Below are 23294 nucleotides of genomic sequence, written 5' to 3'. Positions count from 1 at the left end.
CTACAAAATTTGACTAATTTTTCTAAGATAAACCTAAAACTGGACTGATTCCCGGTATTTCTGCAATTTTTTTCGCTAATTTTGTAAATTTTAATTTGATTAAGGCTGCTCAGACATGAAAGATTTCTCGCTTATTTTTTGCTAAATTGAATTCAAGCTAGAAAAGACATTTAAGACAACAATTTTAGTTGATCTATAAATTCTCTTGTTTTCAAAATCACGAAACAGAAAGCCATAAAATGAGAATTTACGAACTGAAAAAGGCGTATATAGCAGCAAAACAGCGCTATTCGACATGCATTTAACTGTGTCGCGAATTTCGTTTGCTAATTGCAGAACAAATGGACATATTTGATGCTAAATTTTGTAGTTGAAAATTTTGTGCGAATAAAATAAATGAAGCCAGGAGAAATCATTTGGAATGTTTGCACAGTGTAACACAGTGTCACCGGCTTTAGGTCAATACGAAATTAACGTCATAGTTTGGAGTAAGTACGTCGAACGAGAAGTTGCTGCTATGCATGATCTGTAACGATCGCACGAACGTAATAAGAGTAGCACACGAGAATAGTTGTTACAAGCAGTATAAATATAAGAGTTAAACAGCAGAGTAAAACAATGAACTATTATGCGCAATGAAAGATAGAGTAATCGGTAAAAATTGGGGACGAGTTGGCCAGTTTAACGCCTGCCGATTGAGTACGCCAATCGTGCGGCAACTTCAGGCGTCATCTGGGGCGGAATTTGCGGGGTGGCGGCCAGGTAAGAAGGGTTGCGGAGGTCTGGAAATGCGGTTGTGCCATTCTCGATTTGTCCGCTGCTGATTCGCGCTAGTTGCTGCAGCATATCTGAGCTGGTTACGTGCCCCAACTTTGCAGCTTGAGGCACACTTGGGCCCGCTGTTTCCTGAAGCTGACGAGCGACATTTTGATGCAGACTCGCCAGTTGTTGCGTGTAGAGTTGGTACATCTGTAATTTTGACGCCATAAGAGCAGGGTCGGGACCAGGTTGCATATTGGGTGCCGTACCTCCGTTTACCGCGGATGCGGCGCGAGCAAGGTAATCCATCGCCGCTGCTTGTTGTTCTTGAGGACTAATCATTCGGAAAGGATCCCCGGCTAGATGCTGTCGAAGAACGGCATCTTGAAGCGCGGTTTGGTGTTCGAGTTGTTTCTGCTGTTGGGTAAAATGAGCCTGATGTCGCGCCATTATATCAAGTGGTGGTGGAACAGGAGGTGCCCCTGGCGTGATGCCGATTACTTTCTCCGTCTCTTGAAGAATCCTTGCTAGCACGTGAGGAGGACAGTCCTTCGGGATGTACGGGTAAATTGCCGAAGCAACTGGCGGCGGAAGATTCGCCAATAACGCCCGCGCGGATGGGGAGAGATGGGAACCATGTTTAACAGGCGGGGAAGGGTCCTTGGCTCTACCAGGCGGCGTGGCAAAAATATCGCTCTTGCCGTCGCGGGGCGAACGGTCAGGGATATACTCTGGTTTAGATAGTCTTGTCGGGGTAGCACCGTTCCGGCCTTGTTGGTGGGAGAGAGAGTGTTGAGATCTGAATGGATCTCCTGTTGCAGATGGCGGGAAAGATCTGCGGTCAGGGGCACAACGGTCAGCGTATGGAGATTGCTTTGGTGTTGCAACTCTACCAGGTACGAATGGATATCGCTGCTGAGTTGGTTCCTGTTTTGGAGGTTGCGGTTTGTGGGGATTGGGAGCATCGTGGCTTTTCGCTGTGAGGCGATCCACGGAAAAAGAGGCGGAAAACGGTTTTCGTTCGGAGTCCGGTTCTCTTTTAGTTGGTGGTCGTGCGTTGTGTGAGGGGGTATGATGGTGTGAGTAACTCTGAGAATCCCGCTTTTGCATTAGGGGTTTTGGGGTTGGGGTTTGGTAATGCGAGGTTCCATTGCCACTTGGTCGGTGGGGACTGCTTGGGCGAAGGATCTTTCGCTCTTCAGCTACCATGTGTGGACCTGACATTTTTTCGTGGCTGCTTGCTTGCTGTGTGTGGTGTCCTGGTTTGGGTGCGGGGTCGGAAGGAGTGTGTTTTTGCTGCTGTTGTTGCTGGATGCGTTGTTTTGCCTCTCTATAGCTAGCTATCATGCCGACAGGGCGGTAGTAGGCTTCTTTATGTGAAGTGTTATTGTTCTTCGGTGGATAGTAGTATCCGGAGGAAGATGTAGCAGATGATCTTCGATGAGCATCTTCCGACTCTCTCTTCCGATCTATACCAACTTCCGGACGCCAATGTCGGTCAACAAATTCCTCCCGGGGTCGATTCGTTTCGTCCGGGTTTCTCACTCCCCGATCCGTTACATGGCTCTTGGGCGTCACCTGGCGACTTTGCGTACGTTCAGCGTCGTGTTCGCCGATCGGCGCTACCTTTGTGGGCCGGTGATCCGGAAATACTCGTCTTATTAGTGGGTCGTACTTTAGCCGAGTCGCCTCGGTCTCCGAAACTTGCTGCCTCGGACCGTCGGGGTTCGGAAAAGTCTTTGCCGAGCCAATATCAGGATTTCTTGTTTTGGAGTTATCTTCTGTCGGAATTGAGACCAAGTTTCGAATGTCGTATCTTCGATTGCTTGGCGAAGGTGTTGTAAGGGATGTAGCAGGACAAGGCCGTTTTGGACTTGACGGGGAACTCGATGCTGGGTTTGATACTTCTCCAAATTGACGTTTCTGAAAAAGTAATGATTGTTGGTTAGATTATGCAAAGCACACAACAGCATGAATCATCATTGTAAATATTAAAGTTTAGACTTAAGTGTAAATTTAACGAGAATGCTAAAAATACATGCGTGAGTCAACAGAAAAACCGCGCACTTTCTAATTTCGAATTGTAAGTGTATAGTGTCTAATTACCTGTTGATTTCGGTGGCGTTCTGCGAGCCTTTCGGAATCGTGCTTGTCATCGAACATTGGCGGTTTTGAACGACTGCCTTCGCCGTTATCGCCGCCAAGACGCGCGCCAGCTTCGGGAAGCAATTGAACCGGTTTTGATCTGGTAGGTACGAACGGAGGAGGGGCACCACTCGACCGAGGACAATGTGTTCGAGTTCTAATGCTAAAAAGAGGCGGTCCAAAGTGGGAATGTTGTGTTGATGGTACAGTCGTGACGACACCTTGTCTTTCCGACGGAGAAGGAGTAATAATACGAGTTGTTTCGGCTCGAGTGGATGCCGGGTGGGAATCAGGGGTCTTAGTTAAGTCGTGGGGTCTTGGGGACAGGCTGTGTTCGTTTTGATGACGCTGGCTGCTACTGTGCGGCCCCCGGTTGGCGAGAAGTTCGTCTCGGATAACACTGTGAGCAAGCGCCTCAAAATTGACGAACGGGGCAACGCTGGCTGCGATACAGCTTGTGCTATTGGTGCTTGAAAGGGGCGTAGCACCTTTTTCGTAATGTTGTTGTTTGCCGACAAGGATCTCGGTTCTCTTCGACTGTTGGTCCGTTGCTGTAGAATGTGTAGCTGGTTTGCCGGGTTTGTGAAGTGAAGTTTCGTTGTGAAAATATGCGTCTCCGTTAAAAGTTCTTAACTGAGGTGAAATATGGAGGGGTGTGGTCTGCGGAGGCAAGAAAATAGAAAATGTTATTATTTTTAAATACAACAGAAAAATACGCTCCTTTTTCAGTTTTTAAATGAAGTCGTCTTCGTATTAGGGGAAACACACTTTAAACAACATTTTGCTAAACTGAATGTATTGTAAAGACAAGGCTTTATATAGTGTTGTGGAGAAAGGTGGAATACCTTTAGCACATAATATTCAAACACCTGACCATATTTTAAACAAATAACAACGGTCGATAGAAGTCATGAGAATAAGGTTTTTATTTTTTGAATGTTCTTTGTTTACTACCAAACGGGACGGGAAAATAGAATGAAAGGTGTCCCATCTTCCCTATTCAACTATACAAAAAAATACATATAGTTACACTGTACGTAACTACTCACCGAATTTGAATTGACGTCTTCTACTTCCCCGTCCAGTTTATTTTTCGTCAAATCGTTGTCTTTCGGACGTAATGTTTTTCGGAGGTGCATTTCCAATGGTAACAGTAATCTAAGTGAATTTACACATGAAAGGTCATTGATAATAAAGGCAAAAGGCCGCGATCAGTTGTGATAAAGCAAAAAAATCACTCGGATATATACGTCACACCAAGTCCGTACAAAAATAACTTTTAAGTTGTCTTTCATCACTTCAGTGAGTTTTATTTTGCAAATCCGTAATTCAAGGCGTGACCAAAAAAGAAACGGATTGTGTGCTCTCAAACCACAGGCAGATTATGAATGAACTTGTTCGTTACAATTCAAATCTAACAAACGTATACGATTAGTCTCAGCTCTGGTCGCCCGAGGCTCACTGGACGACCAGTCATAAAAGAAATGGCGGCCGAAAACCGTCCGTTAACGCGTCAAAGCGACGAAATAAACCACAAAAATACATTAAGTTCGCGAGTCCGAGTATTTTTAGCAACTTACTTTTCGAAATGTTTTCTTGTACACGTAGCAGCGCTTGTACAAGAGGGATTTCCACCCATACGGTCATAGACGTGTTTCCATAGACGTTTGGCTGTTACCTGGAAAAACGAAATGTTTAGCTTGACTGGTTTATAAACGGCGAAAAAAATTCCGAATTCGATCTCTAACTCACCATGTCATAACCTCCGTATTCTTGGGAGAGCTTGAAAAAGGTCCACAGGTCAACTGTAAAGGAAACAGCCGTGAAAATGCGGTTTAGGCCTCAAAGGTTCAACAGCGAGCGAAATGTTATATAATAACAAAATATGCGACAGTTATGTAAGTAAAAGTTATGCAAGCTATTTCATTGGGGTGAGGTCAGCGAAGGCTGAATGTGTCGTATCTTATTTAATGCCTCTTAGGAGTCAAGATGGTATGATAACGGAGCCACGTAAGTGTATGTTAGGATTGAGTTACCAGTCGCTAAGTTTTACAGCAAATCGAAATCGTGGGCATGATTGACGACATACATTACGCAGAATCGTGATTATCAAAAATCGTTCTGCTTAATTCGCATATGTTTCGTTTATTTGCATAAACAGCAGGAAGTGGGAGGAAGCAAAGGTCAGGTTCAGACAAAGAAAGCTTTAGAAACGTATAATTAAGCGGTCAGCAACGGTGTGGCGGCATTGCTACAAAAATAGCTTCACTGTATGCAAATATGAAATAGATAAATCAAAGCTTTAGATATCTTAAGGCGCAATTAATGGGTACGCGAATAATAACTTTACCAAAAAAAAAGAATTTACCGACTAAAGTTATGAATAAAATATAGTGTTTTATTGCCAAAACGTGATTTAGACAAAATTGCTCAAGAGGAAAGCTATGTCTTTTAGCGTGTAAACTTATTCGGCATTGTTTATAAAGTACCTTTAAGCACATAAATGCATTCGATTAAATTATTTAATTGAATTAAAAATCTTACAATAATTATTATTGTAAGATATTGGGCATTCTTTTAATAGTAATGTAGTTAATTAGTTAAAGTCTAATAAGCTAAAATTATTCGGAAACAGTTTTAAGCGCAGGATACAGTAATCCGCCATTTTGATTATATGATGTTTTTTTATAATTAGCAGCGAAATTGATAATAATAACTTTAACTTGTCTCTTCAATTATGGTAGCGAAGATTTAGAAACTTTTTAAACGACAGTATATAGCGACAAAACTACAGTTGTTAAAACACGCTTACAGTTAAAAACAGATTTACATTTAATTGGAAGAAAGTAAGCGTGGTTGCTACACCTAACAGACAAACGAGACATTTATTTTAATTAAGTTAAACTTCTAATAAAAACTAAAGTGTGCGTAAAAAGACACGATCCGTTGTCTATTAAGACAGTTGTTTACCATCACGTTTAAATTAACAACAAATCAAAAATATGTTTTTTACTGGCGATTCATTAGGATAAAGAATATAATTGTAAACACCAAGTTGACTAAAACGTTGAGTAACGACATATATGAGGTAACGAGTATTTTTTACAACTGTTTCGGTTTGTTTGTTTTACGATTAAACAAACTTATATAGTAATCTTAAACAGCAATTTTTTAAAAAATATTTAACAGCGTTTATATCCATAAGTATATCCATAAACTGGACCCGCAAAGCTTGTCGATATTTTTTAAGTTTTTTTATTTAAAACTTTAAAAGTAAAAAAAATAAAATAAACTTACGTTTTTTGAACCCCAGAGAAGGTATTCTTCCAATAGGTGTGTTTCTTTTCCTCATGAACTGGTACAGAAGCTCGAGGAAAGCAGATTGCGACTCCAGGATTTTACCGTCGCGAAGCCCGCGAAGGCTCTCTGAATCTTCCGTAGTCAAAGGCGTAACGTTGGCTCGAACAGAGCATTGATCGTCAGACATTATTGCAGTAAAATCAAGCGGAGAACCAGACGAAGGCGAAGAAAGACCGTCGTGGCTGGCGATAGAAGAAGCAACAGATGCTGGAGAATCTGAACGCTGTGTGGGGGCTTGGGTATTAAGATCCCGGGTTCGAAGCTCAATCGAGGGACTCGAACTTCGAGACGATGGATCGGACGATGAAGACACGCAGCTTGATGTAGAGGGAGGGCGGGGAACTTGAGAGGTTTTGTTTTCGGTGGAGTCGTTTTCTTTTGAAACTGGGTTATTTTCTAGTAGACTGTTTTTGATTGCTATGCTTAAAGCTGAGGTGGAGGATCGGCGTCCTGGGCGGCGTTTTGGTCGAGTCTTCTTTTTCCAGGAGTTAGTAACCGCGGCTTGCGCAGCCGCGTCAATAGTTTGCGCTACGGTCGCTTCTGAAGCGTATCCTCCGTTAACGCTGGTTTTGGAGTCAGGGGAGGCGGGTTCCGACCTCGAAGACGCCTCAAGTCTTGGTTTAACGTCGGAGAGTTCGCTGACCGGTGTTGGGGTGCGCGCAGAAGTACGCCGGCTTCTTTTGTTCGATCGGGACTGCGGCGCGAACTCCTGCTCGTAAAGTGATGTCTGCGGGGATTTGCGCTTGCTGCGGCGGCGGCTGCTGTATCTTCGAGTCGGGGTGAGAGCTTCGCCGTCCTGTTTATAAAAAGTTTAATATGACAAGACGAACACGCTGAATATGGCGATTTTGTGCACGTGCGTTGGAACAGGCATAATCTAAACATATCGTGACTGGCTTAAAAACAACATGGCGTGACCTTCTAGCCGAAAAACAATCTGAGAAAAGATCTTCTGGATTATCATACCAAAATCCCTCTGGAATTCATTCAGTTTTAAATATTTACAATTTACTCGTCAAAAAGCGAAAGTGTTTTACACTTGCCTACTATCACGTATTGTTGCATGAAATATACTTGAAAATCCAGGTAAAGCATAGTAAATAGCCGGGAGATGCTATATTATGCTTTTTTAAGCAAAATCCACAATAGTATAGTGCTGAAAGCTAGTCGCAACTTAATTAGTGGCATCTAGAATAAACAACACAAACATCTGGCATTCCGAAAATGTGTTTTGTTTTTAACAACGTGCTATAGTACGTTTCTCCTCTAAACCGATGCGAGAGGATGCGAAAAGAGAAAATACACATTTGAGGGGTTTGTGGAAAGCGTAACAACATTTATCGGAGCAATTTACAGCCCTAGGTCGGCATGTGATTTTATCGCCATACGTTCCACATGCTTTGTCGGCATTCAATGGCAGCGTGTGATTTCTTGCATATCGAATTGCAATGTCCCACGACATCCTGATACTAGTTGCGTTTCACTGGTATATCAGTTCAACAGAGGCCGCGATGTGTCCTAATTTTTCGACGAAGAGCGACTGCTAATTGAGGTTGTAAGACGATCAAGATGTTTTAAGGGCTAAGAGACGGTGCCCACGTGGCTGGAGGCACGTTAAATAACCTTGTGGTGAAAAAGCTCAAAACACAAACGAAATGTCGTTTACTATGTTACAAATTTTGACTCCTAGAAATGGCTATCAGATTTCCAATTATTATAATACTTGATTACTGTACCGAAATTGTTCACATCTGAGAAGCGCAATTCCGGTAATGCCGCGTCTAGAAACATGCGTTCATAAATGCAAACACGTTCCGACATTCCACAAACCGCAGATTTCGGGGTAAAAGGTCGCGGGTCTAAACAAGCGACGTATTTGTCTGGCTAAGGAATGATCCAACTGCCACACCGCGTGTTATCGCGAAAAAGGGTTTTAGACTGCGACCGGAACTTTCCGTCGCACGCTTTCTACGAAAACGCATCAGCAGCAATAACACGCTTAACTGTCCAAGCTTTTGTATCAAAAAAACATGAGCGATTTAGTTGTATGGAATTTGTACGCCCTATGTCTTGTTAAAGATCGCTAAAACTTATCTACAAATCAACACAAAAGCCAAGTCGTTTTGGTGCCATTACAAACAGTAAGCGAAAGTTAGTCGAGAAAAAAGTTTTAAAATGAAGTCCAACCCTAAGAAAAAAGTTTTAAAATGAAGTTCATTTACCTTTTCTGATGATGCGTTTTCTTGCTTATTAGCTACGTTTCTAATTCCAGCACTTCCCGATGACTTTTTGTTGCCTAATTTAGATCCGTTTGAGCCGTTCTTATTTTTAGGCTTCTTACGCGGGCGACCCTTAAACACTGGCGCTGCAAAACAATAAAAATACATCTAAAAATCGAAGAAATTCAATTTTACTTTAACAGTTAACACTATTAACGCATTATATTTTTGGGAGAACATTTTAAAATAATTGAAACAGTATCAAACTATTGCAAAATGTTATTATTATATTATTAGTACAAAAATAACATAACATAACGCGGAACCTCTGCTAAGCAAAACTGTATCATTTTATCTCAATATTTTGTCTCAAAACCTAATTATCTAAACCTAGAACAGCTATTCACATCACATTTCGATTCTGTGCCATGAAACTTACTATAAAGAATGACTCGTAACATTATGGTCGTACCGCTTATAGGAATTAAGTTGTATTCTCTAAAGTTAACTAGAAAGCTAACACCTGTTTCCTGCCAAAACATAAGACATTACCGCCCACAAACTGCCTCCAATACACAGTGCTGATATTCTTACACGGTAAACATGCGAAATATTTAATTTTCCAATGCTGTCAACAGTGGCACACGTATATGGACGCACATCACTCGCGCTTCTCTCTACCCGCAAGCTTTCTGAGCTCGGCGAGGAAATCGTGCGGGCGGATTTCGAGAAGTAGTATGTTGCCGGTGGCCAGTTCCCGGTAGACGTATACTAACACGGCATGAACGTCTGATCATATTCGCACCTTTCCAAGACTTCGGCGGGATACATAAGATCAATTTTGATTGGCGCCGCTGCCACAGAGATTCCCAAAACCTGTCTAATAGTTATACGACACCACTGCCGTACTAGCTTTTCACTGTTCCAACAGCCTTGCGCAACCCGCAAACTGTGCTTCGCAATTACGAGAAGCGTCTAATAATACCCAAGAAGAGAGCGCGCTACCGGTTCGAGACTGCTGTACATTTTAGATTGCGTAGGTGTTTAGCATAGCCAGACGACGTAGAACTGTCGCGTAGTATCAAACTAATGTTTGTGGAGTTCCGGGTATTTAGGTTACCCCACGGTCGCAGTGTGATATAAGTTCACAACGTAGGCCTTCAGGTTAAGCAACAGTTCACCAAAACGGTGAATCAACACTTTAGAATTAAATTTATTCCTGGTAGGGCGTATAATAATATGTACACAACGGTTCATGCTAGAGCGTCGCAAAACGACAGTGCAAACAATCATACGCGACAGGAAATTATTCTTGGAGGTAAATCTAGTCACGAGGTATTTGAAATGTGTATTCGCTGCCGGGTAGCGTGTTTACGGTATAATCTCATTTTAGATAGCGGTAGTGAACGAATTTGCTAAAATTAGCAGTTGTACTGGCTATCGTGGCGGTTATCTCACAGCGATCGGGATCTGATGGTTATCCGCCGGCCGTTAATGGTACAGGCCGGGAAAATCAGTGCAGATCAACGTTTCATATCAACACAAGGCACCTGTGTGTTTGGTGCTGCACCATACAGGGCTTATGAATCACCTTAACCGACCTTGCACAGTACTAAAATACTTTAAGCGACAATAAAATTCCACGGAAAACACAAACCCGATGTGATACGCATGTGAACCGTATACTACAGTTTCAATTCCGGATGAAGACACCGGATTCAGTGCGAAACACTGCGTGGGCTTAAGCGGGGTTCATGTAAAGGGTATCTCGCGCTTAAATCCTTGCAGCAGCAACGACACAGTAATCGCATCGCGACATTTTAATCTAAAAGTCCTACCGATGATATTTCACCTCGACTTCGATTTACCTCCGAGATTGCGGGAACGGAATTTCGCGCAAATGCCGTTCGGCGAGCGTGCAACCATTGGATCGCTATCTCTTCCAAAGGGTTCTCACTCTAACGGTAAACAGGACACAGTAACCTTGGTCGTGGCGCCCACACGATGCAATCGCAAAATGAGAGCAGACATTGCCTGTTTTTATGTACGACTCTGCAGGAGGCGAATGCCTCCGCACTAAGTTGCAAAAATCTGAAGATCCTAATCGGCCTTATCTGTCGCTGGAGAGAGGTCCTACCGCAATGACTACAAATATTCCATCTCACACAGCCTGGTACGTTATGTGACACTTACCGAGCTCTTCGCAGATCAAATCGTGCTCAAAAAGCTGGGGATAGTCGAAAGTATCCCGACAAAACACGACCCTTGCTCTCGGGTTCTCACTCGTGAATATTCCAAGTGCAGCAAGCATCAAACCCGCCCCCGGACGCTCCAGCCAATCACGTTCCGTTCCTTCGATACGCTTCATTAGCGCCTTGTGTCTACAGTAAGCACTGACGCTCAGCATTAGAACTTCTGCCTTGTGTCTCCTGGCACCGTTGCATTGGCAAGTTTGCTGTACAGGACTTCCATCTTCTTGGGCTGTAGCATTGGAATGTAGGCAACAGGCTGTATTTGCTAAAAGATAAATATAACTTCTGATGAATTTTGCGGTCAAATAGTAGGCTGGGTTAGCATGTCATATTTTAGTTACATTTGCTAGTAAAAGAAACAAATTTACAGAATTATATAACCGTAACCCCACAACTAACAAAGTGTTGTTAATTGTAAAAAACGCGATTAGGAAATACGGGATTCGGGTGCTATAACAGTATTACATAACGTTCTTACTTGATGTGTTGAGAGCTTTTCGTTCCATCAGTACGTCCTGCATATTTACACTGGAGTGTAGGAGGGAATATCGGTGGAGGGGGAGAGTAGTTGGTTGTATTACACCACCGTTTGGAGGTTTCTGCATCAGAAATTACAATTATAATAGCAAAATTAAAATTAATAAGAATAATAAAATATTACTGGGGGTAAGATGGGATACTGTTAGCACCTAAAACCTGTATTGTATAAACGTGTTTTTAAGAATTACTAACGCTCTTTTGGAGTCGAGCTACGGTTATATAATTCTGTATTCTTTGCCTACTACCAATTGGGACGAGAAAAGAGAATGAAAGCAGGTCCCATCTTACCCCACACTACTATACAACCCCAAATTTCATCGAAAGTAAACCTCTATTTATTTTTTTAGCAATTACAACCTGCAGTCTACATTCTAATGCTACAACCTACGACGTTGTCCCATTTTACCCCACACAATATACAAATTTGAGTTCGTTTGTACTGCTTTATGTGGAATGCTACAGACACCCGCTGGGACAGCTGAAGCATTAGTTGTTTAGGAAATGATGTTTCAAGTCATGCAAAGAATTCGAGTGAAAGAGAATTGATTTATTGCCGGTATGAATATGTAAACTCGTGGTGGGGTTCATATATTCTGCTGAGTTGTGCGTAAACTTACCGGGGTAAGGAGAAGGGGGCTGCCATAGTTCCATTCTTCAGGCTCGACCAACCACGAGGCAAGGTCGGTGGTTCGCATAACGATCTTTTCCGAAACCGCCAACATTTCGTCCTGTTAAAAAAATTGCGGTTAAAAATACAATAAATGCGAGCAATCATAAAGCCAACATTTCGTCTTGGAGAAAAATTACGATTAAAAATATGTTTATTCAAAAAAAAAGTACGAAACAGAATTTTGTGGAAATGCATCTTTTAAAACAAACTGTATTTTCAGTTCTAGCGCAGCTTTTAGCATGGAATTACGTTTATTTTATTTAAAGGCTATGAAACAGAACTATTTTGTCAATCATATTTAAAAACCATACTGGTTTTGGTACCACCGCAGCTTTTATGCAGTTTTGATTTGCAGAGTAGTATGTAAACCGAAAACACACGAAACGGAAAATAAAATGATTGGTTTGAGTTGAAAACGTCGCTGGTAAAATGCAGTACAGGTCGCCATTTGTGATATAAATATAACTTGCTGTAACGACATTCCGGACGTGTTTTGAGAGCTTTTGCGTTGAACTGATATCAGATCTAAATATATATCTTTACCAAACACCGAATTAGCGACACAGAAATCGACACAGCTTTAACAACAGAGGAATTAGACGAACTAGACTGGATGTTGTTTACCGCGGTTGACGCGTTTACCAACAAAAACTGTTTTGAGAGCTTTTACATTTAACTGATATCCCGTCTAAATATAGTAGGGTGAGGAAAGATGGGAGATCTTTTCATTCTATTTTCTCGTCTCATTTGGTAGTAAACTAAGAACATTCAAAGAATTATTGAACCGTATTTTCACGACTCCCATAGACCGTTGTTAATCGTTTAAAACACGATCAGGATATTTGGTTATATTGTGCTAAAAGTGTCCCATGTCCCCCCTCCTACTATATATATATCTCGATCGAATTAGACTCAATGTATATTGTTTACCGAAGCAGTTGGCGACTTAACCGAAAACAAGATGTTTTGAGAGCTTTTAAATTTAACTGATATTAGGTCAAAATATATAGCTTTATCAAACCAAAAATTAGCGACAAAAGATTGACACAGCGCTATAAAACATTGAGGTCGGAAGAAATTATGCTTGCTGTACGTTGGTTCCTGTCTTGGACGAGTAAACCGAAATCTATCTGACCACACAGCTTATGTTCATGTTTTAACCTGATAAGGTGGGAACGTGACAGTTTGGTTGTTAACTGTATGTCGTTTATGACGAGCCAACAAGCTCTGGGCGCGACCGTACAAATAGATTAGGTTCGTTAATATCGCGACGAACATCACAATTGCCAAAGGAAAGAGCTTGTTGAATTTCGCTGAAAAGTTCGTGACTAATGCCCATGTATTGTGAAAAGCACCGCGGATACAGAACTCAAGGTCTTGTATAACACTGGTGGGGAGAAGTGTTGCCGAGTGTGGCAGGCTACAATAAAAACCGGTGATTTGCGCCTGTGTGCTGGCGAACAACAGCAGCGTGGTCAGAATAACTTTGTTTTCAGCCTACTTGAAGAGAGCAGGCAGTAAGCGAGTGGGCCGGCTGATGTGTGCAATTCTTGGAATCGGGCTCAAGCTTGTTTTCTTCGGTCTTAACCGTGATGCTCGGAATTCGGCAAATTCGCCGAAACCGGCGGCTCGTGAGCCAAAATCGTGACGGCCAAGTCCTCCGCCAGCGGTAGAGACGACAGCGGCGCCCAAAGTGACGCTTTCGCCGGTTGTTTTGGCAACAGTGCTACTTTTACATTCAGCGCTACCAGTATGGGCTGTGTTGAAATGCCACTGGCAACTTGTTTTTCCACATGACACTGCCTCAGCATATATAGAACTGGTATGGCCCGAAAATGGAAGTCACGAAAACGCTAATTGACAATACCTTATAATTACCCAGCTTCTGTGCACAGTTTTATCGCCGCCAGCGCCAATGTGTCCTTATGGTTAAAGTAAATTGGTTGTCACTAATACTATAATTAGCCTTCAAAATGCCTCGAAAACATCCAGTAAAAATACTATCAAGATAAAAATTACAATTTCGCGTCGAACAAAACGAAATTTGTTCCAGATTTCACAGAAGCAATTTTTTAATGAAAAAAAATAGTTTCTCCATCTTTTTAAACACAAAAAGGAATTTACAAAACAAAGCGCAAGTCATAAACGTGACCGAGATGACCTAGAAGACCGGGTTGATCTGAAAGATATGGCCTCGTTGCTAACGTATAGACATAATGCGGGTCCGCACAGACAATAACGAGGCGGTTACGAAACCAAATTGATCAAAACGCAAGTATTTCAAAATGACCATGAGATTTGGCGTTTATGTCGAATATATATTAATAACTTATAATCTTTGCAAAAAAACAACACGGAGCAAGGCAGGGTCAAAAAAGCTGAAATTAATGAAAATCCGGCCGCAAGAATGTGGGCAAAATAATCATTCTCACGACTTCGTGGATTATTTTTTTTCCGTGAAATTGACCCGAAACTGAACCCGCTGCTCAGCCAGCGCAATTAAGCTGCTGTAGGTGACAATATACAACAGAGGTGAAACAAACTAGGCCAGGTCACCAATGCTGTGTCCCAGTATGATCGATAGCATTATAAAAAAAGGCGACGGTCGGCGGGTGGCGATAACTTTTTACATGTCCGTTAGAGGTCGGTTACGAGCGCAGAAAAAATCGACGAGTCGGACGTGTTTTTTTTACAAACTCCAAACTCTACTTTTTACAAGTGATAGCTGGGTAATGTGCTTGGACTGAAATTGGCTTCGTTTGGATAACTAAAAATAATCTTATTGGCAGCAATATAAAAGTGACATTGGATTAGTTTTGAATCTTCTTTCCAAAAAGTTATGTTGTTTGGTCATGGCATTAAAAAGCTTTTAAACGACTGCCGGCGGCAATTTCGTTCGCCGTTTCGAGATAAAAATGCGTATGTAAATTACGAGCGGAAACGTATTAAAGACGGCATGCGTTTTTTTCTCGCGAATAAAAATGCCAGAAATCCTGATCCGCCCGAACAAAGGGATTCTCCTCCCACTAATTGTCTCACTCCTTCTCCCAGGAGGAGTGTTTACACAAGCGGGATTGAACAAAGACTAAGTCAGCGCAAGCGACTGCGTTCAATGGGAACTAGATACATGGTGACATAACACAACGCTTTATTGCGTAAATAAACCGTGGATAGAAAAGTCCGGGTCCGACCTTATTAACAGCGCCGTGAGAGAAAACAATAATAGATTAATGACGGAAAAGAAAACTAGATTTCCCAAGCAAACTTGTAATATATTCCACGCCCTAAACAAAACATAACGTATTTGTAATAATTTTACTGAACGTGCAATTTTACGAAGCACTGCTTAACAGCTGTCGATATTAATTCTGTTAAAGGTTTAACAAACGATTGCAGTGCGCGCTCATATTTTAGTCCACACACAGTTAGGTTTACTCCTGTCGTATACATTAGGCAAACATGTGGTTAATATACGATATTTTACAACGCGGATTTCGTAACGACTGTATAAATAAAGAAATGAAATATTACGGATTTTTTGTGACGATTCTACAAAAAAATAAAATTTGTTTTGAGAAAAATATTTTTCTTTGACTCGATTTCGTACAGAAATAATAATAAACCACACCCACGGTATGATTGAACCGTTAGTAGTCCCTGCGGAGTACTATACTCGTTGGGGAATTTTGCTTTTGGCAATTTTCACGTTAAACATATTGAGAATTTACCTCCCAGTAGAGGTCGTTAGAGAGGAGGACTTCTGCTTTTTTTTCACAAATAATATCGAGTGTGACGTAACAGGAGCGTTGATTCAGCTGAGACGTTCCGCGTGGTTGATTTTAAAGACATGTTTACAATAAAAGTCATTCAAAGTTACGCACCGTTGGCTGTCAGCATACAAACCGTTGCTATGTTGGGTTAATTTTTCCTAATCAAACTTTTATTTTAAAACGGAAAGAATTAGTTTCGGATAATTGCTACGACGAAAACGGGAAGGAGATTGAAAGCGCGAGAGACTTGTCAATATGGACACTTGACCTAAATATAGGATTTTCGCCATTTCGAGATGCTGTATTGTACAGCAATCAATAAGGGTGCTGTCCATTGAATCTAGTAGAATTGGATCAATGGGTGCTGGAAAGGGCTGTCAATTGTCTAATAATAGAAAAGAGTGAAACCTAAAACCATTTCTGTTTAAAATTATCGCCGATCGAAATACTAACTTTGTGTTGTGAAGTTGCAAAGAATTTATGACGTGACGTCACAGCCCGGAAACTGACACATAGTTACGAAATTTATTCCGCGAAAAAAACAGTGAAAATAGACTCCAGGGACTTACCGTCCAAAACGTTCAACTGTAATTGACGTTAAATTATCTAAAAGTGCGATCGGCGTAAAAGGATATCATACTACGTAGGTAACGGTCACTTTAATGGCGGAAATCGAGTTAGCTGTCAATTCGATTTGTTAAATCATAGAATACCGATAAAGTCATATTAGGATCGAAGCGTGACGTCATGATTATTTCGTGCGTATCGCGTTCGTTCAAGCGCACAGATGAACAGCTGTGTAATTTTTAACCACGGTGCTTTTTGGAAGATGATTTTACGATCATTTCTTTGGTATTATACAAACTGTTTGCGGTTAAACAGATAAAGCAAACGATTATTCAAAATCTTTACTTTTATTTATACCGATATGATAATTGTATACGCAATATTGTTTCATTAACTGTATTGGGAGCATAAATATTTTAACAAAAAGTATAAATTTTAACTTCGCCGTATGTTTTAAGTAGTTCAGCTTTAGTTAAAAGAATACGAAATATAGTAATTTTGCTTCGTGCGCGTTATTTTAAATTCTTTATTGATTGTTGCTAAATATGTATAGAATTATTGTAACGCGCTGGCGAAAAAAGTTTGTGGGACAAAATCGTCAATTCGTGTCTCTAAAGTTTCCGGGCGGCGTTCACACCCAGACCGCAAGAGAGTATTTGTTTTGCAGCCACTGTGACGTCATAGAGCCATCGGCGCGGCACTTGTTTGAACAATAGACAAAACAAACCGCTTTCTGGTATGAGAGATAGGACACCGAATAAAACAAATCCCTTTATGAAGAAACAACGACCATGTTTTTAAACCAACAATTTAACTTATATATAAAACAATTTTAAAAATAAAAACTAACACATTATTTTAAAATATGTCGTTCAAAAATTAATTTGGGAATAATTCATTTAAAAATCGAGTATTTTGTAAGTGGAATCCTTCTGCAGTTATTAAAATCGAAGTTAACATAATCGTTCGTATAAGAAGGGTTCCCTGTGGTTTGAAACGTGGCACCAATCTGTAGCCTTTCTATCAATTATTCACAAGTAGGCATAGAAATAGGTTTATTTTACAAGAACGTACGAGGTATTTAAGAGTGCTATGGTTCAAAATGTCGTTTTCGATAACCAACTTGTTCAGGTAGTATTAAAACATGGATAGGTAGGGATTAATGTCCGCATTATCTTTTTAAACCCATAAACTGTTTAATCGACTTTCTAAATCTAAGTGCTATGGTATGGGACTGAGTGTTGCGGTACACGCGTGTCAATAAATATATTACATACAAGTCGATTTGACAAATGTGAAATAGTTATTGATTTTTTGAGTTTTGAACAGTACGACTCTTATTCGTGCATAAATGGTAATAATAACAGTAATAACACGAGTAGTGCGCCGTGAATCGGTTCGCGTTGGAAATCCGATTAAAGCCGACAAATCTACGTCTAATCGTTGCCGCTGTACAGCGGCACCGTCGCTAGGGGCGAGAGAGAGCGGAAAAGAGGAGAGCGAGAGAAAAGTGAGAGAAAGGGGAAAACGAAAGAGAGGAGGGAGTAAAGAGAAACAAAACACCGCTTGTTTTGTTTCAGAACGAGAAGCGTGGGAGTGAGAATTGATTCGTAATCAACCTTATTGTAATTAACAACGTCCCAGATGATTAACAGTAAACAATACGTCGTGATCGCAAAGCCCTCAATTCGACACTTGGCGCATTGATTACAAAACAAAGGCCCAGTATACTATTGTAACGCATTAAGATGCAGTCATACTATTTGGTTACAAAACTATTACGCGGTTGCAGTATTTAAATTTGAAATCGTGTACACAAATTGATCGTTATAACAAAAAGAGCTAATAGTAAAATTTAATTTCGTGCCAAACTAAGCCGACTTTTGTTGGTCTAACCACGTATCGTGTATGAGTTTAATGAGAATTTCCGCACTGTCTGTATTGAAAGAAAATTTCGTGTGAATTCAAGCACGGCCATTACGATGCGTGTTCTGCGTAACTGTGACGCTGTACACGCATTAGATTTGACGCAGTGGTAGGTCATAGGTAAAATAAGCACGCACAGCTGTTTGTAGAACTGACGCTCGAGGCCTTGGGGGTTTCAGTGGGCACATAAGCCAACATTTCCCGACCGCTTGTCGGTATTTAACGAAATAAACATTCAACTAATTATTTGTAATTTTAAGCAGTAATAGGGCGCGTGCTATTTGAAGTTTGAGAACCAGCCCGATTCGTTTGGTGTCTAACATGTAATTTCATTTCACGTCTGGTGCTCATAACTTAGGAAGCCTATAATCTCAAGCCGGGGATTAAGTCACGCGGGTTGTATTATGATGTCACAGCGCCTTGCTCTCTTCGGTCTAGAATTTCCAATTCCTGCGGTTACGGTTCAGTGGGCAAAGTCTCGCGAGGACAAAGAATGCCGAGAACGGAAAAGTTGCGGGAAGGAACGGATCGTTGAAACGTGCTTTATTAATTCCCGGTTCGATAGTTTGGCAGGTTTACTCGCATTGCAAACACATTTATTTAAACTGCAGCTGCTCATTTCGCAATGGGGCTTAACGAGACGACGCGACACGTAACACTTTCTTTTTATATACGAAGCAAACATATATCCATAACACGATGTAGCTATACAATCAAGAAGCGATTTTAAACCACATAGTATATGGAACGAAACCTGGTCATTCCCACATAAAAGTTCGTTAAAGTTTAAGGTAATCAAATATTTCACGGCGCTTCCAAACAAAGATTGCTATCGATGGTAATTTAACTGTAACATTTTCGCCTTGACTTAAACAAGAATGCTCCACAAAGAGCTAGCAGAGTTGCGGTAAAACATGCGCGCCGCACAGGCTTGAGCGCGGAAGTCGCCATTTTCGAAGGAAAAAACAAAGAGCGGCGACAGAGCGATTACTTCCCGGGTCCTATTAACGAGAAATGGCCTATCAATCACCAATTTTTTGGTGCAAGCCCATTGAACAGCGGCTGCAGCAGGTTACAGAATTATCAGCACCTAAAGCCGGCGTGTCTCATCCTTCCTTAATTCGTTAGCCCGAAACTGGAATTGGTTACAAAGAGCTTTTGAGTGACATACCACACAATAGAGAATCACAGCGTGCTTCGAATTGAATATCACCATACTTAAATAATCGCCACAGTTTCGTTGTTAATGTAAAATAGTGTGCACGGTCGCCAAGACGGGCAGGCTTAATTATGCATGCGTTTAACGGTAAGCGGCCACGTACACATATCACGCATTAAAAGAATAATGACAAGTGGTTATATTTAGTTTTAAGGACAGCGAGCCATAACAACCGGTATGATCTGAAATTCTAAGCAAATTATACGATGTTGAAACACTCCGACTTTTTAAAACAACATATTTATTTTTATAAAGCTGAAGCAGGATTCAATTTTAAATTTAAGACACGTTCTTGTAGATGCAACATTATATGCATATGTGGATCTTGTTAAGGTCGGTCGTGATAAGAATGCGTGTTGAATTATCACTGTGCTAATCACACAGTGCGCTTTTATTGACTGTTGGTGAGATTTTACACGGCCAGGTGGCGGAACGCACACAAACACCGCTTCGCTCCTCCAGGAGAATAAAAGAGAATAACCGAGAGGAGCGGAGTGAGAACGGTTTATCTGTCGGGGAAACTTAACAATTTTGAGACAGAAGAGATATCGCTTTGTGGGTTCGCGTATTAGAAGACTGCGAATTATATTACCTTTTAAGATTCGGTGGCCGTAAAGCGCTTAATTGACATGGCCGAGACAAAATCACCGCATTACGATTGAGCTATAAATTATTACACCGGTGGGATACGTTTACATTTCAATATAAATGACACGAACAGGGCCATAGTCACACGAAGCCTACTAACCATAGCTTTAATTCGTGGGAAACCATACGTAGCGGTTTCGTGCTGTTTACTTTATTCGTGCGACCGGGAGTTTTGAACTATACTGATTATAATATAAAGTTACTTAAATTTCAAGCTCCAAAGCTTATAAAGCCAATACATAAACACGCAATACTGTAGAAAGAGGAATAGCACGTTTTAGTGGTGAAATATGTAAAGCTCGTGTACTGCAACACTCTCTATTAGTGTTGCTGACCGATTTATTCGTGTACTGAGAGTCGTAAAAATAACCGCCATTTGACCATTATTATTTATAGTGGGGTGGGGTATGTTTTCATTCTGGTTTATTGTCACATTTGTTAGTAAACAAAGAATAGTTGCAGAATATAATTGTATCCTCACGACTCTTAAGACCGTTTTGTTGAAAGTAAAAAACACAATTAGGATGTATGGGATATTAAATACTAACGGTATCCATCTTACTCCACAGTACTATATCTGCAGTAAACAGCGCATATGTGATATAAGAAATTACTGGGAAGACCGATTTATAAAGTCGCATATTTAAAACAGGCTGTCCGAATATTGACATGACAGCTTCAAGCCACAAGCATTTCAGTAATCCGGGCCTTTTGTCAATTATCTATGGCCCAAAACGTGGGCGATATCGGGTTACCAGAATTTAAGAGGGAAAAGCTAGTCACCCTGTCTAATCTAGAGGTACATTTGATAAAACAGCTTTAGAATTAACTCACTTATTTTAGTGGACATTCATTTGATTTAAGTAGTTAAGGTTTCAATTACCAAATTAAGGAATTTATTAAATTAACTTAAAATTTTCCTAAAATTTACGGATAACATTATGGTACTCGCTGAGTGCATTTTATATAACGGCGCATTGTGTTGTGCAGTTTATGTGGCAAACCATAGTTCAAACTTCCTAAACGAGAAACAATACTGGCGGCCAGTGTTTCCAGCGAAAAAAAATCAACGAAAATTAAGATTGCAAAATTGCTTACAAAACACAAAAGCTAAAAGTCCGCAGCAGTAAATAAAACCGGTGATAAAATATACGAAGCGCATCACTGAACTCGTGGGTCGATAGCTGTTACGCCCTTTAACCGTAAGCAAGTTGCTTGCGCCAATGACAACATTATTAGGTTCGTGACCTTTCTAACCAACACCGTAAATACAAATGAATTCTGTATGTTGAATTTATAACTCTGACGCACAGGGTAATGTGTAATATTTAAGTTATGTAATCTATTTTAATATGTGATCTTTTTAGTGATAACAATGGCCGCATTGCGCTTAGGCATACAGCATTATAAATGTTAAATTCGCAAGTGCTTGTTCTTAAGTATAACTTGTAATTGAAAGTCTATTTTATTAGGTAAGTTAATTGGTAGTACAGCAGTTCGCTACTGCTCTAATTAATGTTGGCGAACCGAGTCTGTACCAGAAACAGTACAGATGGTTTACAACGCTACGTGGAGGTTTACCGGTGGTGTCATGTCATTATGTATACAAAGAGATGGGACTGTCCTGCTATACAATAGCCAGCGATAAACGCAACCGGACAAGCGTAGAACAAAAACTCGTTTGAATTTTGTAAATAGGCTATTGGTGTTTTATAACAACAAAAGTATAACAAAACAGAGTGCTATAAAATTTTGCACTAAAACTTTTTGTGATAATTTGGAAACAAATATTGAACTAGTACAGTATAACTGTACACTAAATCAATACCTGCATTTAAATGAAAGATTCTATTGATCAAAAACATCAATAGGAACGTTTCCTGTAGACTTACAATAAGATGATATTTAAGAATTCTGACAACTATTATAAATTACCATATACTGTCTTTTAAATATAGTATATTAAGAAATAACTGAAGAGGTGTATAAATGTTACGCAATAACCCACATCGGTTATTATTGTCAAAATTATAATTTGTACTTTATTTGAATTGGTTTGATCTTTGGGGGTGACACAAAAGAAGTTTGTTAAACTGTCGGTTTTGTGATCAAATACTTTTGTACATTTTCTCGAATAGAGTACCCCGCGTTGAGCGATTTACACTGCCTTGTTGGAATCAATCAATCACAAGCAAGATAATGAAGTTACCGGGGCGCGGGGGTGGGAGCGGAAAGATAAAGAAAGAAACAAGCAGAACACCGGAGGAGTGGGAGAACGTGAAATAGAGAATGGTTAGAAGGCGCGACATACGCACAACACGGTTCAGTAGCTGTATTACACGTATTTACGTGTGTCGTCTTGAAGACACCACCCCGCTAAAGGAAATTGAATTTCAAACAGATGTTTATGTAACGGATCGGTGAATAATAAATGCTGTGACTCGATATGGCCAAATGAAACGATACCCTACTTTTGAGAAAAGGCATATGCCAAATTATCTTATAAACGCCCTTTGGTTAAATTTTTAATACTAAAATTTAAATCAAGTTTAAAGACAGGCATAGGCGCTAAATAGAATTCGAAGCAAAACGACATTGGGTTTATGTTCAATTTAACGATCCTTGAATCAATAAGCACGTCGCAGAATTTCGAAATGAGGATATATTTGTGCTCTTAATCTATTAAGTGCGCTGACAGTAAACGGGCTGAGTACACAAACCATTAGTGCGTGTGCTGTAGGGTACATGGCAACGCACCATACGTGTGTGTGCGCGCGCACTACGCTGACTTGATCTGGTGAAATCGAATGGAGTTAGTGCGGTCATAAAGAAATTGCTTGTTACGTATTTTGCCTTGTTAAACAACAGCCGTTACACCACGAAACGAGGTGTGCGTGAGTGCTGGTTTATTACACTTGAAGAGCTATCGATTGTCAATATAAATCTCAGTTTCCCCACTAATATTGCATTGCTGCTGAATACTGAGTAGGATGGCAAATCCCAAGCAGACTTCTTGATAAACTTTAAACGTTTAAAGGAAACGGTTTTCAGAACTAAATTTGAAACCAGATGCTCAAAGTTTAGTCTGTAGTGGAAACCGCTGGAAGTTTTGTATCCTACCACAACATAACAAGCTGGTGATTTGAAATAATTGAAATCTTTACTGTAAGGATAAACCGAGCTATTTTTAAGGCAGTTTTTTCTACGTATTGTAAATTC

General features: G+C 40.5%; 1 protein-coding gene across 1 annotated transcript in view; it reads right to left on the bottom strand.

Annotated features, from left to right (window-relative positions):
• Nucleotides 1–182: 182 nt before the first annotated feature.
• Nucleotides 183–23294, bottom strand: part of LOC149732274 (uncharacterized) — a 29074-nt gene continuing 5962 nt past the window's right edge. The window contains exons 3-12 of the mRNA XM_089883372.1: nt 11893–12003; nt 11214–11334; nt 10677–11000; nt 8487–8629; nt 6202–7060; nt 4657–4709; nt 4485–4582; nt 3954–4062; nt 2866–3564; nt 183–2682 (exon numbers count right to left, since the gene is read on the bottom strand). Of these exons, the coding sequence (XP_089739498.1) occupies nt 682–2682; nt 2866–3564; nt 3954–4062; nt 4485–4582; nt 4657–4709; nt 6202–7060; nt 8487–8629; nt 10677–11000; nt 11214–11334; nt 11893–12003 (4518 nt within the window). The 3' untranslated portion in view covers nt 183–681. The remainder of the gene's footprint in view (nt 2683–2865; nt 3565–3953; nt 4063–4484; nt 4583–4656; nt 4710–6201; nt 7061–8486; nt 8630–10676; nt 11001–11213; nt 11335–11892; nt 12004–23294) is intronic.

The sequence above is a fragment of the Ciona robusta genome, chromosome 8 (genome assembly GCF_009617815.1).
Source record: "Ciona robusta chromosome 8, ASM961781v2".
Taxonomy (NCBI): Eukaryota; Metazoa; Chordata; class Ascidiacea; order Phlebobranchia; family Cionidae; genus Ciona; species Ciona robusta.
Note: the sequence above shows the minus strand (reverse complement) of the source record. Positions and strands in the feature narration are given on the sequence as shown.